The sequence below is a fragment of the Xyrauchen texanus genome, chromosome 28 (genome assembly GCF_025860055.1).
Source record: "Xyrauchen texanus isolate HMW12.3.18 chromosome 28, RBS_HiC_50CHRs, whole genome shotgun sequence".
Classification (NCBI taxonomy): domain Eukaryota; kingdom Metazoa; phylum Chordata; class Actinopteri; order Cypriniformes; family Catostomidae; genus Xyrauchen; species Xyrauchen texanus.
Genome location: NC_068303.1, coordinates 10,566,312 through 10,583,647, shown reverse-complemented (window position 1 = coordinate 10,583,647; position 17,336 = coordinate 10,566,312). Strand labels below are relative to the sequence as shown.

The window sequence follows — 17,336 nt, the reverse complement described above, 5'->3', positions numbered from 1 at the left end:
GTGAATGTAAACTTGAAAAGAAAATACTAGATGATATATTTAGTTACTGGGGATGTAGTAGTACCAATACAATAATAATTATAATAGAGATGTTCAAGTGAAATTGGGAGCAAAAGTTATGATTGACCATGGGAAGAAAAGAAGCATTGTATAAAAGGTTTAGGAGAGATAAAGTTTAAGACAGGTGAAGCTTTACCCTTTTTGGGCAACCTTAAAACTTTTGTGTCTTTCAGAAAAGTTTTTTTTTGCATGAGATTCATTGAGCATTGTATTTTGTGGCAGTTTTCTGGCAGAGACGGATGCATTAAAACATAACAAACATGCAAAGTTTAACATAATTGTATTTATTTGAAAACAGCAATCTACATTTTTTCACCTGTGCTGTGATTCATTGTCAAAACATATTAGGGGTTGTACATATTATTGTTTTTCCACTGAACATCACAATGTTAACCTTTTTTATTATTGTTTTATTGTTTCTATTTTATTCTTTTTTGTTTGTTTCAATACAATGATTTGTGCTTTTGATACCTTAGGTTTTAAAGACATGTTAATACAGTTAAGTGAATAGCAGATACTACCGACAAAAATGTCAAAGGAGTAAATTACATAGATCATATAGACACAGTACAAAATACAGATATACACACAAGAGTGCACTGGCTCCATACTCCAGTTTAGTTAGGTTGCTTAAACTTTTTTTTTTTTCCTTTTCTTTTTTTTTTCAAATTTGAAAACAAAAACAATAAACATCAGTATTTTCAATCCCACTTCCTAAAGTGATATAATTTGGGATTAGGTTTAGAAAACATAAGGTGCATTTAAGGAGTTCTCAGTACTGGAGTTTATGTTTGTACAACTATAAAAGTGTTTGTGGACTGATGACATGGCCCATGACAAACTCCTTCAATGTTTGAATATGTATGGCTGTGTGTACAGAACCGTAGGCATCCAATATTTACATCTTTTGGAATGTTCCCCATACTAATCAACCAGTCAAGTACTTCAAGCAAAATAATTCACAGAAGCTCAAAATACCTTTCACATCTACCTCAGTAAGCTCTGGAGGAAATGCAGAAGTGCGAAAGTCAATTCACTTAATGCTTAACAGTTCTACATGTAAAATGTGAACAGTGAAATCACAACTAGTGTAGCCTACCACCCAATAGGAAAGAGAAGGGTACAAGCACTTAGAACCAACTACCATACTGTATGTGGATGTCAATCTAAACATGTGCAGATATATTGTTTTTTCTATTTACTAAGTATATAAACATTTACTTAAATTATATAGAATTCTAAGTAAAAGTGAGTTTACTGAGAAGTATATGCACATATCTAATATATAAAGCCATATTACATGTACATAATTTTAGCTATAATTATGCAATAGCAAAACCCATGCTTTACATAGAAAATGCATCCACAACATTAAGAAAAATTTACAATTTATGAAACATGATAAAATAAATAGTATTATAGAATTGCTGCTGTACACAAAAGCCATTTAATTTCACTCATATAAAAATATGTTTTAGTGCAACCTTACATGTATTGATTCTTCACATCATTCAGACCTATGTGTCCAAAAAGACGACGGTAAACTGCATTTATTACAAAGCGGATACACAAAACTTGATATATTTACATGTCTTCCTGTTTAATGCTTATAAGTATATAAGCAAAAAGTAAAGAAAAGGCACGCACATCTGTACATTTATAAGTACCAGACAAAGTCCATAAGCAATTTTGGTCAGGCTCATATATAAGTTAACCTATATGTATATGTATGTATAATCTTTGAAACTTTAAATAAGAACGTAATTATAGCTGAAATAGCAAACCATGTTATAAAAGGCATGCTATTAATGTACATTGAAACCATTGAATATTTAATCAGTTCACTTGTTAAAGACTGGTTTTGTGTGTGTGTGTGTGTGTGTGTGTGCATGTGTGTGTGTGAATATAAAATGTGTGAACATAATATACCATTCTCCCTCGGCATTGTTCACCTGTTGTTTATAGTGTCTTTTAAATCTTTACCTTTTTTATCATCGCTGGCCTCTCTCCACAGCCTCGTTGGCCAGACGCTCTCTCTGCCGCCTCTGTATTGTAGAGAGCGGGATGGCTAACTGTGGGAGTCTTTTGATAAAGCAGACATACTGCTCTCTGTCCTGGAGCGCAAGGGGTGAGTTATCTCAGAGCTGCAATAGTGCTGCGCTCTGGTTGGAGCACTCTCTTGCTGAGCCGTGGGTGAATGAGATAATGTGTGCTGATTGAAAGGATCGATGGGAACTGATGATTTTTCAGGAGTTTCCTCTGAGGCAATACAGAGAGAGGCAATTGCCTTAGTGCATGTGTGGATGCACTCTTCTTGCTTACTCTCCTTGTCAGACATGTCTGCTCTGTCCTCTCTTGAATTTTGTGAGGAAGGTGAAGGATCCTTGGGGGACACAGACTTCTCTTGGGGTTGGAGTGAGTCTTCTGGGCCTCTGCTACTAGCCCCTCTGCCCTCGGAAATGTGGAAGGATGCCTCACTGGTGCAAGACTCTTCTGAGGTGCTCTTCTGCAGGGGAAGTCGAGTGGGGTGGGAAAGGCCTGTGACAGAAGTGGGCATAGAATGGACCATCTGGATGCCGCCAATGGGTATCATGGAAAATGGTGTACGGATTTGTTGCTGGGAGTGCAGGGGAAGGTGGCTAAATAATCCCTGGTGGATGTCTGAGGCATCTGTATTGCGAGCATCTCCTTGGAAATTAGGTGTCTTTCTCTGGTCCTAAACAGTTGATAAACATAAAGTAGTTAGGTTCCATAGCCACCAAAAATCAGATTTCCAATATATACCTGGATAATCACTCTTCATGAAGCTAGGTTCATATTTGCTTACAAGATTAGCACTTCTGGTGAAAAAAAATATACTCTTTAGCTTTCAGATGTATAGCTATTACCTTGACAAATTATTCATTTTGATACTTTAAACACTTATAAATTATTCTGCTTATCTGGGACCTATTTAATAGATATTTGACATGGACCTCTTGAAAAGAATGGGAAATTTAACAGGACCATAAAAAACAATAACAGTTTCCATTAAAAAGGGCCACGGTTACATAACAGACATTGCTAATTTATTTTATTATACCCCAAGCTACATGGTAACAAGCCAGGTATCACCAAAATGAATTACTATACAGCAAAAGCACTGTATGGATACTGCATTTTCTCCAAGGGGTTTCTTAATCAACTAGTATATAAATATAAATGTTCACAGTATAGTATAATGGGCAATAGGAAGCACTGTAGAACACTATACAAAATGAATATTGTAATCACCCATAGTTAGTTAGGCCCTGTATGCATTATTAACTGCAATTTACTTATCCAAACATTTATAAATTGTCTTGCAATTGTATACTTCATCATTAGAAATCAAAAGTCTGTTAGATTGATATTGTTATTCTTGTTAATATTATTATTTTCCCTATAACAGCTATAATTTTTTTAATCCCCATGTTGAAAACTCGGCATGCATGTAGAGTCTGTAGCTACACCCCCCATCAAATTTGATGATGTTTTGTGGATCTTAAAATTAAAAGGTAAAAATATTAATGTAAGTCCATTTATTATCCATCTATATGACAGCTTCCTTTTACTGCTGGATTCCGCTAACTATTATTATTTTGTATTTCTTTTCAGAAGAGTTTTAGAAATGTGAAAAACATTTTAATAATGACGAGCTATCATGTTTGCTTATATGGCAAAGATAATAATTACCATCTCTAATTCTGGATGGCTCTTGGTCTTTTGGCTTAATGACATCATCTCTGCATGTGGGCCACTTTGATAAAGGATACCCCTCCTGGGGGACACAGGTCTGATCATGCCCCTGTGGCGGCTTCTGGGAGAGAGTCTGTCTGAGAGATCTCTTCCTGGGGACGTTGGCCGTCCTGTCTGGGAGATGGGGGAGAGATGCCCCCTTGGAGAAAGGTCCCTCCTCGGTGACAGATCCCTTCTATAAACATCCCGTCTTGGGGAGATATGCCTAAGGGGAGATGGTTCTCGCCTCGGTGACAAACGACCACGTGGGGAGAGGTCCCTGCGAGGGGACAGGTACCTCCTAGAGGAAGGTGAACATTCTCGAAGAGGGGAGGAATCACAGCCTGGTGAAGACAAACGGGAGGGGGAAAAGTCAAAGGAGGATGAGCTGTGTTCTGGAGAATGAGTCAGGTCCTCATCCATGGAGCTAGGCACATCCAGTCTGTTTTTGTAATCTTCACGCAGAGCCCCTTGAAGTAGTTTCTGGTATTCTGCCATCTGGGCCTCTCCAGCTTTCTCACTGGGTGCCATGAGTTGGGTAATCTGAATACTGGGCAGACTAGTAAAATAAGTGAAAAGAGGCTGCCTAGAGGCAGGGCCTAGAGACTCTGGGATGGATTCCTGTGAAGCAGCCACTGCAGTGATGGAGAGTGATGGGATGGCACATGGCTGTGGACTTGTGCTTCGAGACCGTGTCTTGGGTGTTGAATCACCGTCATACTCGTCATCATCATCCTCATCTTCATCAACATCATCACCATCCTCCTCAGGTCCCTCTGAGTCATCAGCATCAGAGAATTGGTGCTCTGCCATTATCTCTGACATGCTAATCTTCTCCGATGCTCTTTGGAACTCCTCAGTGGTGTCTGGGGAAAATAAGAACAATAGCAAACTTTCTTAACTGACTTTGCAGATTTGAATGATGGCCCTTTACTCCATTAAACAAAAATATACACATTTCAGTTGGCCCAGAAAGGTTAGGTTTTTTACCTGTCTCTGCTAATAAATGTGATCAAAATGGTAAAATCTTTATTGTGGGGTTTAATTTGTTTAGTTTATGTAAAATTTGCAGTAGTAGGACTTATGTTTTTAATTAGGCTAGTAGTTCTGTGCTAGTACTACTTCCAAATGCCAACATGTATTGCAATATATTGGCTCCTCTCAACAAAATGTACCCAGAATCTAAATCATACCTGGTTCTTCTGCCTCAGCCTCATCCACAGATGACACTGACACTCCGAGCTCTAAGCACTTTTTCATGTGAGCTTTTGACTTCATGTGTTTGGTAAGGTTTCCTGAAAACATTAAAAGTGTTTGAACCTCTTGCATTGGTGTGGGAAACATGATGTCTAACCCTCAATTTATCCAAAATACTACAGATATTCCACTGTTCAATGTGATATAGACAAACAAAAATTCAACTAATCATGTTTTTATTCAAGATATCAAATGTTTTTCAATACGTTAGGTGGACACCTGCATGTGTGTGGTTATTGGAAACAGAAAATACTGTAAACCCTACCTTTTGTTTTAAAAGCAAAGTTGCAGAACTTGCAGACATATGGCCTGACATCTGTGTGTGTGCGAATATGTTTCTTTAGCATGCTTGGCTTTTTACAGCGGATCCCACATTCCTCACAGATGTACTTTCCCCGGCCTCGGCCACGCACATAAACATAGTCCTCATTGGATTTGTACCTGACATGAAAACAAGATAAGACTTAACATTATTGGAGGGTATCAAGTATATCAGTGAATGTTGATTATAATGAATGTCAAAAACCTCACATTATATATTTGGAAGGTATGATTCTTTTATAGGGGCATGTTTCCTAGCTTAGATGTTTTGAAGTGAAAAGTCTAAAAAAAAAAATTCTTTGCTACACAAGAAAATATCCTATATGTAGCAATCAAGTTATCAGGGTTCGTACGGGTGCTTGAAATCCTTGAAAATGCTTGAATTTTGATGTTGTGTTTTCAAGGTTTGAAAAGTGCTTAAATTTTGGATAAAATGCTTGAAAATGCTTGAAATTGTATTTTTTCCCCACAACAAATACCTATGTGACTGAATAGTCTGTTTATTAAATGGAGAAATAAAATGTTAGAGAGCCTAAAATGAAAACTGCGGTGCGCGCGTGCATGTGTGACTGGCACTGCGATCTGCCGCACGTGTGACTCTGCCGTCCGTCCCCATGATGAAACCACTACTGCAACATGCCGGGAGGTTGTCGTTTCAATGAACGTTGGCTGGAAGATGCGAAATTCAAATCATGGATTAAACGGGGACAAACCCCACAAGTTGCCTCGTGTAAAGTCTGCAAACAAGACGTGCAGCTTTTCACAATGGGCGAGTCTGCTCTCTCGAGTCACATGAAGGGTAAGTCATAAACTTTTCAATTAAGTCAACTGAAGTAGCCTACTGTACACATTAGCGCCTATTTGTTTACGCTAGTAACTGCTAACTTAGCTAGGAATTCGCATTTTGTGACAGAGTACTTGGTGTGATGATGTAATGTTAGTATTGCATGTCCGTTACACGTTCATTTGTGAACATAGCCAAAGTTACAGCACAGTAAATGTAACGTTAACTACCCGCAAATTAAAACCTGCAAACGTTAGTCCAGTGCATAACAACAATCGTTGATTGCTGAACAGAAATCGTGTCAGATGGAGTGTCATACATGCAATATTTACACTGCTCTATTCCAGTAGATAAATGTATATGTTTTGGCAATGAAATAATTAAAACTTGTTGAGTGATTTTTGTTTGGGGTAATTGTTTTTACATTGATTCAGGCAGGTTAGATAGTAAGCAAAGTCTACTTAGACACTGATACATTTTGAAAAATAAAACTTGTGATTTGCTTAAATATCTGATACTTCTGCTGCTATTACAAAACACAATTTTGGCTGTTTATAGCATTTAATGCGATAAAAACACTAAATATTAATTTTGACTATGTATTGGTATGTAATTAACGGTGGTGTAAGGTGCTGTAAAAAGCTGTAAAATGGACCTTGAAAGTGCTTGAAAAGTGCTTGAATTTGATCTTGGAAAAGGTGTACGAACCCTGACTTATACAAACTGTAAAATAAAGTCTATAATATGACACAAGAATGCAAAACAACTGTAGTACTTGTAATGGGATAACAATGTCTAATCAATATTTCATTTAATCATATACAATCTAACTACTTGAGGAAAATATGTTAAGGCATCATTACATGAATATGTATGTTGATAGATGTTGATTTCTTTAGATCCCAATATTTGTTTCCCAATAGTATTACAATTCAAAAGAGGGAGCCCAAAATAAAAAGCATTCAGTTAGATGTTCAAAAAATATGCACAAATCTTCACATACCCTCCTTCAAATATTTTGATGCGAGTGGGTTCAGCCTGCTTTGAAGAAGCTTCTTTCTCTCCATGGTCATCTTTTCCCCTCTCTCTCGAGTTGATTCCCTTGATTTTCTTCCCAAACTTTCCAACATCCAACTGTATAAGCTCTGGCTTTAACTGGAAATTTAAATATAAATGATGATCCTTCAAAATGTGCGCACAAAACATACTGTAAGATAAACAAGATGGCCTATGCATTGTCTTGTCACTGTCATTCATTTTTAACCTTAATGTGAACCGTTTTAAAAACGTACCTATAGCTTTTATGTTTTGACAAGATAAAAAAAGTCTACGATGGTCTGTTTTCCAATATGTGCAGGGGTGCAAACAACTATTAAATAGGTCCCAGATAAGCAGAATAATTTACAAGTGTTTAAAGTATCAAAATGAATAATTTGTCAAGGTAATAGCTATACATCTGAAAGCTAAAGAGTATATTTCTTTTCACCAGAAGTGCTAATCTTGTCAGCAAATATGAACCTAGCTTCATAAAGAGTGATTATCCAGGTATATATTGGAAATGTGATTTTTGGTGGCTATGGAACCTAACTACTTTGTCTATCAACTGTCTATCCCCTGATGTAAAATAAAATAAAAAAAAGTCTAATAAAGACATTTTCAGAGTGCATCACTTCCTTTGTATTTGTGAAATAGGGAAAGAGAAAATCTGTGGAAATGTATACCTAAAATCTGCTGAAAAATTATATCTGATATCTCTGCAATAATTTTTTTAATTCAAAAACAGTTTTTAGAATTAATCTGTGATAGTTAAACATATTTGAATTTGAGTTTGGGATGGACTGAACTAACAAGATAAAGATGGGTGAGTTCAGTATAATGTATAGCGCATTAATGTGCAAGTTTTCAAGTTGTAAATACAACTTGCATAACTGCATAATCTTTTGTGCAATATTATTCTATATCATCTAAAATGATTATACAATTTGCTGATGTCCTGTATTGACTGTAATAGCATATAGTAAGTTGATGTCATGGAATGTATTTGGTTATTTGTGTTAATATTTTATTTTAAATGTAAGTTCATAAACTATTCTTATATATTTTAAAGAGTTACTACCTGCTCAATATTCTGTTTCCATCTCAGGGATGAAACAAGTTTTCCGGTGCCAGGTTGATGCATAGCAGCCATTGTATATGTCTCTGTATTCTTCCTCTGTTTGGAGCGAAGAAGTGCAAGGGTGGCCTTGGTGTTGAGGTTGAGTGGGTTGGGGTTATACGAGCTGACACACCAAGAACCATACACAGAGGTTAAGGGAGTTGTCTGTGCATAATTTGGCTTGGTATAATTTAGGAAGCACCAGCTGACACTGGTTGGCGTGCGGAGACTTGGAAATTGAAAAAATTGATGGACATCTGCCAGATCAGTGAGCAGAAGAGTGCTACCCAAAACTCCACCACCCTGATTGGCAGCAGTTTGCACTAACATGTTTACTGGGAATTTATTGTCCATAGTCTGCTTGGATTCCTCTTGAGTGTCACTTGAGTTTACTGACTGTGGGCTTAAGCTTTCCTCTGGGGTGGACTCATCTACATCAAGCTCTTCTGGGGAATCTGCTCTATTGGCCACATTTGTAATGATTTGCAGAGGTGGGATGAAGCTGTCTTTTGGTGGTACATCAGGTAAACGAGTGGTATAGCCAATGAATTTAGAGGATAAACAATCAGTGGGTGGAGACAAGGACATCCTCTCTTGTTCATCTATTGAGTCATCTCTCTTTGAAAATTCAGGTTTGGGGGACTTACCATCATCTTTTGGTGTATTGGAATTGCTCAGCTCAACTGCACTAAGCTCTTTCACTATCTGGCCATACATCTTTTCCTCCTTGACACGTTTCTGTTGTTTGGTTTCAATAAAGAACTCAAGACTGCTGGCTGGTGACAACATTCTCTTACCTCCCCCAATACTAGAGGAAGCATCTGTAGTAGAGATAGTTCCTGATTTCAAAGACAGAGGGATTCCTGTATTAAGGGTCCCAGGTAAATATTCAGGAACTTTCCATAGTGGAAAATGTAAGGACCCTTCTGAATGTCCTAAAATTTTGGATAAATTAACCCCTACTTGGTGCTTTGATGTGGTGCCTGTTTGTGAAGCAGTAGAAGCATTGTCCGTGCATATAACTCTGATAGACGTTGAACTTTGAGCATGAGTAACAAGGATTTGTGAAACACTTGTATACATAACACTACCATAAGATGGAACATTTGTCTGGATCCTGACTGGGACCAACATTCCAGGGAGTGATGGCTGTGAACCTGCATTTTGAGTAGCAAAGATAGGTTGAACTTGTTGTATGAAGTTTGTAGTAAGCACTTTGGATGACAAGACCCCAAGTTGCTGTGGGGAGGCTCTTGAGGGATATGGATATGTATGACTTGCCCCATCGGTTTTTGAGTCTGTTTGCACCTGAATCTGGAAAGGAGGTTGATGTGGCTTCTGTGGCTTCTGTAGCATGGGCTGTAGATTTGTCTGTTTGATATGTAGTTTCTGTAATTGATGTGTCTGGAAAGCCAGGTGGTGCTTGTGTCTTTGTGCTGATTCAGGATGCCAAAGCATAGGCTGAAATGGTAAGAAGGTTGAGGATGTCAGGTTGCTCTGAAGAGTAGAGTGTTTAATTATGTCCTGGCTCATGTGCTCATGCACTGAATGTTCACTATCAGATGAAAGTTGACCAGGCAAACGAGGAGAATTCTGGAAATTATCTTCTGATAGGCTGTCTTCACTGATGCTCTGTTGCAGCAAGTGATGTGATCCAAGAACTGGCTGTGTACCTCTTCTGGGTCTTACTAAGTCACTGGTAACACAATAGGATGTACCGATTAAAGCAGCTTGGGAAATGTGGTCAGAATGCTCTTGTTTGATATTTAACTCTGAGTTTGTCTCTTGAACCACAACTTCAGGATAGACACTGAGGGATGCCTGTCTAACCAGGTAACCCCGTCTACGCTCCTTCATGGCTGAAGCACTTGCATATACTTCTCCTTGTCTTGAACCAGTTGAAAGACTTCCATAATCAAATGATTTACTACGGATTTCTGGTACTTCAGTGGGTAAAGCACAGGGTGCTTGCTCTGATGAAGAGCGTCTCATCTCTCTTTGATGATGGCCTGGTATAGACAGAGAATGGCCACTGCCAGGAACAGTTAAGAACTCAGACTGCTTACCAAAGTCTTCTTGCTTAGTTGGGGACACAGATTTTATGCTTTCCTCTCTGTCAAATGACACTGAGAAACTTGAGCTATGGGATAAGTTACTTTCTTGACTAGGGCTTCTTGAAAGGCTAGTGCAAGTGGACTCAAAGCTTGACTCCCCAGAAGAATGCTCCATATCTGCAAGACGCAGGCGTTTCTTCTTTGGGGGCAGCTTCTCTGCAGGAAGCTGGGACAATGTCTCACTCCTTTGTGGCCACTGAAATTCCTCAATATGCTTCTCTGGTTCTTTCACTTGTACCTTAGGTTCTTTTTCTGGTTTATCAGGCTCTTCTGTAACTCTAATTTCAGGCACTTGAATGTTGGGTTGTCGTACAAGTTTGTGGGGCATATGATACAATAGGTTAGAAGAGAAAGATCCATGTTCATTGCTTCCCTGCTGCTGATGTTCCATGCTGCTTTCTGATCTATGATGAGAATCAGGGCTCTGCACATCATCTATGTTTTCTGTGTCTGATTGCTCAGAAAGATGACCAGTATGCTTATCTGGCTGATAAAATGGATGTTCAATTGATTCAGTCTTCTCAAATGAGTTTGGTCTGCTTAGCGAATTTGTATGTTGAATCACAGATATTACATTACCAGCAGTCTTTGTGTCTGAATCTTGAACCAGTACCACGTCTTCTGGAGTCATACTTGGGCTTCTGTCAAAACTGTCTGATGGGCTATGTGCTTTAAACATTGATCCCTTACTAGGAGCAGCCACTGTAGAATCTTGACTTCCTTGTCTTAGTTCATAATCCCCCGCCATTTCAACAGAACCACTTCGACTACCATTATCTTGTTCAAGGCAATCTTCCTCTTCACCAACACTCTTTTTCAGCCGCCGTTTTCTTGTGGCAAACTCTTTTGTACCACTTTTTAATTCTGGCATCACAGGACCATCAAAAGCACCCTGTCTCTGCAACCGCTTCAGACCAGCAGCTCCTGTGTAAAAGACATCATCTTGTGTCATCATCTCATCAAATGAGTGACTCCCTCTTAGACTTGGTGGGACATTGAGATTGGTTGGGGAAGGTGTTGGCATTGAGTTGCTCCTAATAAGTGGCCCAGAATCAGAGGGTGCTTCCAGAAGACCTGCATTAGTTTGACAAGAGCCAGTGTGATACTGCTTTGGGTCACAGCCAGCAACTAATTTTGATTCTGCACAATCACTTTGATAAAATACACGACCCTCTGATATCTTTCCCATAGCTAACTCCTGCATGGCACTAGATTTGTTGATATTTATATTAGTGTCTTGATTGGCAATAGTTGCCATCTTAACTGTGATGGATTGTCTACTTCTGGAGTTAGTTCTGTGGTACCAAGTTCTTCCAAACATTATCTCTTCATATGATTTTGCATTGGTGTTCGGTGGACTGATCTGCTGTTCAGCACTCTCTGAGCGGGAAAAATAACCAGAATCTGTGCTACCTTTGCTGTGGGGGCTCAAGAGATTTTGAGACTGCTCTGAGTCTTGGTCCTTTTTCTCAGTGAGTCTTAAGGCAAGTCCCCTTTTAACTGTATGAGACTCATCTCCTCTGTCCATCTGTCCACCAATAAGTGAGCCTTTAATTTCTGTGAAATGGGGACACTCTGTGGCTGTTGATGGTATCCCTTGTTTTGGAACAATTAAAATAGGCACTTTCATAGAAGCCACAGGTAGTTCCTCTGCTGGATCTGCATATGCGGGTCCCCTTTCCATTGGTCTCTTTTCAGACTTAAATGATATTTGTGGGCTATGTCTTTCAGGGAACATCGCACCTTCTGCAGTCTCTTCATCAGTGTCAGTGCTTTGTTCACCATCAGAGTGTGCCTCTGCCTCTCCAATTGAATATGCTTGATCAGTGTCAGTGCGAGTTGCTAGCTCAGAAAAAGGAACAAGTCCTGCTTTGATAGCATGGGCATGAGATTTTCTATGTTTATACAAATTGCTCTTGGTTTTGAATGAGAAGCCACAGGGAACACAGGGATAGGGACGCTCCCCTGTGTGGGACCGGATGTGTTTTTTAAGCACACTGGGTTTAGCACATGCCCTGCCACAGTAGTGACATATGTACTTTCCTGGCTTCTTGGGTTTTTGTTCCTTCTTATGAATTTCATCTGGCTGCTCAGATTGTGAAAACTGTCCAAAAGCAGCTGGAGACTTCTGACGTGGAAAGACTCCGTGTGAGCGGGACTGTACTGGAAACATATCATCTGGTGGTAGAGACTGTAGTTGACCAGAGAAAGACCAGGTATGGCTCTCTAACCCAGGCTGTGGCTTTATACCACCTAGAAAAGGCTCCTGTGGGTATGAATGTGGCAACTGGTAAGAGTAAGGCACAGGGTAGACCTGTTGAAACTGACATTCTTGTGATGACTGTGGAGATGACAGTAGCTTTCCAGAGCTAAACTTTTGAGTTGAACTAGCCAGGCTTGTCCCACTTGTATGACTTTGCTCACGATGGGAGTGTCTTTTAACATCTGGATCTGCAAAAGTACTTCTTTTTGTTCCAGCAGAGGGCTCAGAGACCCATTTTCTTTGTAAGAGGTGTTTTTCCCGTTGCTCCTTGGTGCATTTTTGGCCAACTGTTGTTTCATGCGGCTCCATTTTTTCTAAGTACTTCAATGGGGGTTCTCAAGATGGTGTTTGCTAAAATGCAATCATGTAAGCTGTTATGCAAGATGAATTACTAAAGTGACTACTAAACAAAAGGTCCTTTTTCTTCCATTTTTAAGTGCTGCTCCTCCTTAATATGTGAAATATGTCCTTAGACAATCAGGCCAATACCCTTCCATCACTCATCATTTTAGCATATTACAGTCCGTTCACAGTTCTTTTCATCCAATCCTGTTCCTTTTCTGTTTAAAGTTCTCTTGATTCCTCAGTGTCTATAAGGGGAAAAAATTGAATATATTTGTTACAGTTTGAACATTTCTTTTCAAACAAAGATTACAGTTCCATATTTACTGAAGAAAAATACTATCATTCACTACCTTTTGAAAGATGATGTCTTCAAACACTGGGGGGGAAATACTCAGCTGGCTAAACAATTTTATCATGTGACTTTGTTGCTCATTATACCTCAACTACAGATTATTTTTCTACCGTATTTCTTTCATTTTATATCTAGGCAACTGCCTATATATACCAGCTGTGTACTTCTCACCTAGCAAGTGTGTTAAGACTTTTCAATGAACTGATGCAGAGGAGCTACCACCTCCCTCTGCTCATGAGTCATCATTAAAAACCTTACCCACTAATTTCCTGAAAAGACACAAACATATAAAAATAGCCCACAAGATGCAAATGACATTCAACGTTTTGTGTGTGTGTGTGTGTGTGTGTGTCTTTATAGGCCAAAAGCATTGTCTTTCTTAGGATTTTTAAGGATTATTTTTTAACATTAGCACTGTGAACAAGGACAAATGTGGGAGAGTTATAGACTAAAATACATCCTTAAGGTACAGAATGTACTCAAAGTAATAAACAGAGAATGGATGTGTTTGTAAAGGGAAGATGTGGAACATGTACTGTATATCTTAATCTCAGACTTGTTCTGATTGCATCAGACAGCACTGCCTGAGTATGAGTGAGGAAACTGTGTGACGCTGGTGTCTGAAGGCGATGCGAGCTCTAAAAATAGCAGGCCAGAAAAACCACTGGTATTTATAGCACTTGAAACATTAACTTTTGGTTTGTTTTGTTTTCATATTCTTCCATGCCTGATTCAAGAAAATATGTGTTCACAAATCAAGACATGAGTTTAACTCCCAAGTGGCGATTTTGAATGTATAGCAGCTTTGTCTGGCAAAGTTGTGCCAGCTACAGCAACAAGCTCAACAAAATTTCTGTCCAATTATGTAAGTTACTGAGGCCTTAATGGTGTAAAGGCACAGTAAGATTATTTTAAAAGCCTGACAATGTACAGTTTCAGGGTACTTTATAAATAAAGAAGCTGTATTTACAATCATTGTACAATGCACTGTCTCTTCTTGATGAGACAGTTGGGTTGGATGGCATAACAGTAGATAGCTTGCGACAGTAAAAATGTTTCAGCTGGTAGGACTACTTTGTTATTTATATACATGTCTCATAACCGAGAGAAATGTACCAAGTTTGAATATGCCAAATTTTGCTCATGGTTTTTCCCATTTTTCCATTTTTTTTTTTGGTAAAACTTTTAAAGTTGAGAGATATCTACTGAATAAATTGCATAATCTATTTTTAAGTTAGGTTCAAAATACTTTTAAGAGGCAAAAAGGTATTGTGCTTACATTTTGACAGTACATGTGTAGAACACACACACACACTGTCAAGCGGATGAGAGCAGTCATCATAAGGAGCAGTGCCTCCATTCACAGTAAATCCATCAGAATTTGGAATTATATGACAAATTACATAAACCAAAAAAGGTTTTCAAAAATCTGATTTGACATGGAATGCCTCTACTCAACTGGCATTCTTTTAACAGTAAATTTAAATATAAAAACATAAAAACATAGCTTAAAAAAATTTTTTCATCCACCCTGCTGTATGTGGTACTTGCTAGATGGTTATAAAAATATTGTTTATTCCAAAAAACTATTATAGTCCTTGCATGGTTGGGATTAGTACACTGCTGTCTGCTGTCCCACTCATCTCCCTGCCCCAATTCACCATACCAAGTGTGGGAGGTTCTTAGCCTGGGGCCACAGCAAGCCCTCCACACTGATACATTGAACATTGAAACCTTTTTGAGGGCACTTGCTTAAATAAAATAAAAATACACCACATAATCTAATGGAAGGATTTTTCATTTTACAGTTCTGCTGTCAGATTCCAGGGAGAGGATTAGCAGCTGTCTTCTCAGACTCTGTATGTCAATGAATGCTGCATGGTGTGGCAGTCCTAAAAGGATTTTGAGAGATATTATGTCACATTATAAGCCATTTGGATATCATTTTCACTTGATAGGATACTCCCTGTTTTTTTTAAGTGCTATCAAATTTAAAGCCATTATGCAGTGGAAATGCCTAATCTCCTCAAAGTTCACTGTAGGACACTGCAAGACTGCAAATAAATATAAAAATGAATAAATAAGCAGAGAATAAAATAGAAGCAGACATGGAAAAAAATATATTTTGCCAAAGTATGTTCTTGAAATATTCCTAGTCATGCTCTTTAACACTGATAATCAGCCGCCTGGATGTTTAACTCCTGCCAATGTTAACAGAGTTATAGCAATAAACAAATAGGGCAATTCAGTCAGGTTTTTCTATTTCCAGCTCCCCAATTTTTAAAGGGACAGTTTTGCAATGCAAATCCCCTTACAGTGCGAGCTGTAGGTTAAAGAACTTAAAGATCTGTAGTTTCAGTACTGTAAATTACTCTAGAAAAATGTGAAGATATATATATATATATATATATATATATATATATATATATATATATATATATATATATGGCTTCATGGTTTGCATACTTAAGCTAATGGACACTTTGTATGCAGACAGTGTTACTAGATCATATACTGCACTGAGGTGCACTTGGGCACACCGGGCGGCATGTTCCAGAGATTGGGTTGCACCTTTTGTCTGCTCCACTGTGACATCACAGTCATGATGCTGGGGAGGTACACAAGCCAGGTCTCATTTCTCGAGTCCAAGTGGCAAAATTGTTATCCCTTGTAGGACAGACACTGAATAATTCAACATTGTGCTAATTGTTTTCATCCAGTGGTTATAGAGGTTAGAGTGACAAATTCCTATCGCTAAAATAATCATGGTCAGTCCCTTAACTATATTTTGACCCATCTCTGCCTTATTTGTATTGTTGATATGCATCTAAATTTTTCTTACACCTTGCTTGTTTGTCTCAAGAGGAGATTTACTGCCATTAGGGATTTTCAAGTGTGCACAAATACCATTATTCTTGTAAAGTAGGAGAGGTTGCAGAGTTGATTTTCCACAATCCTTGTTCCAGCTATCCCAACTCATTAGTGATGGAGGCAACTTTTACTACTCCAACTGGCTTTATCATCTGGCGGAGAGTAGATGAAAAAGTCTGAAAATAGACTGAGGTAAGGATACCACAATAAAGACTTGTGCTTTGAAGGAACTGGCACATGTCCTTTCAAAGCAAATACTTACCCAACCACGACTGTATGAGAGAATGATCTCAATAGCTGCTCTTCCATTTAACTTATTAACTAACTGAAAAATAGGCATTGTCCGCTCTGTCTAAGAAAGGACATTTCTGAAACAATCCTGAATTATGGCCCGATAAATCTATCCTCATATTACCTTTCCCTATACTCGCTCAGAACTTTTGTCTATTGTCTTTTGTCTGCAGTTTGTCTCAGCTCCCCACAAGATTCACCTTTTGCTCATCCAGCAAATTTTGTGATTTTGGTCAGTGTTAGCAGGACTGGAGGATGTATCGCCCAAAATGTGTACGAGTCAGCCCCCCGGAGTGTCATACTGACTCCTCATTAAGACCCCAATGTTGAATCTTGGGCAGACCACTCATCCAGCTTCACTTGCAACCGGGTGAGAGAGGCCAGTTTAGAGACACAGGTCTGCTAAAATCATATACAGATGGTAAAGATGGGAGTTCTACAAATCTAAAATAACAGAATCACAGTGTTTCTATAACCCTTTCTCAATAATAGTTAAAAAGCAAGATATCAATATAAATGGGAGTTCATAAAAGACAGTTGTACTTGCAGTTCAGACAGATCAATCAGTCTTTCAAAGCTATATGTAGGAGAGAGGAAGCCATTAAAGCAAAGAGGAAGTATTTTTAACACTTTGTGCCTGAGCATTTATGTGTGTGCTGGAGAGAAAGCATGCGTGGGAAGCATCTACAGCTAATCTCGAGACAGGGTGAGCAGAGTGGGTGAATGTGTGGGTGGAGAAGGCATGAATACCATGCAGGGTTATGGTG

General features: G+C 38.6%; 1 protein-coding gene across 1 annotated transcript in view; it reads right to left on the bottom strand.

Annotated features, from left to right (window-relative positions):
- Nucleotides 1-328: 328 nt before the first annotated feature.
- The window catches only part of LOC127621985 (transcription factor HIVEP2-like), a 49,255-nt gene continuing 32,247 nt past the window's right edge, over nt 329-17,336 (bottom strand). Inside the window, exons 3-8 of the mRNA XM_052095825.1 lie at nt 8,295-13,300; nt 7,182-7,333; nt 5,339-5,514; nt 5,010-5,111; nt 3,775-4,682; nt 329-2,776 (exon numbers count right to left, since the gene is read on the bottom strand). Of these exons, the coding sequence (XP_051951785.1) occupies nt 2,129-2,776; nt 3,775-4,682; nt 5,010-5,111; nt 5,339-5,514; nt 7,182-7,333; nt 8,295-13,019 (6,711 nt within the window). The 5' untranslated portion in view covers nt 13,020-13,300 and the 3' untranslated portion in view covers nt 329-2,128. The remainder of the gene's footprint in view (nt 2,777-3,774; nt 4,683-5,009; nt 5,112-5,338; nt 5,515-7,181; nt 7,334-8,294; nt 13,301-17,336) is intronic.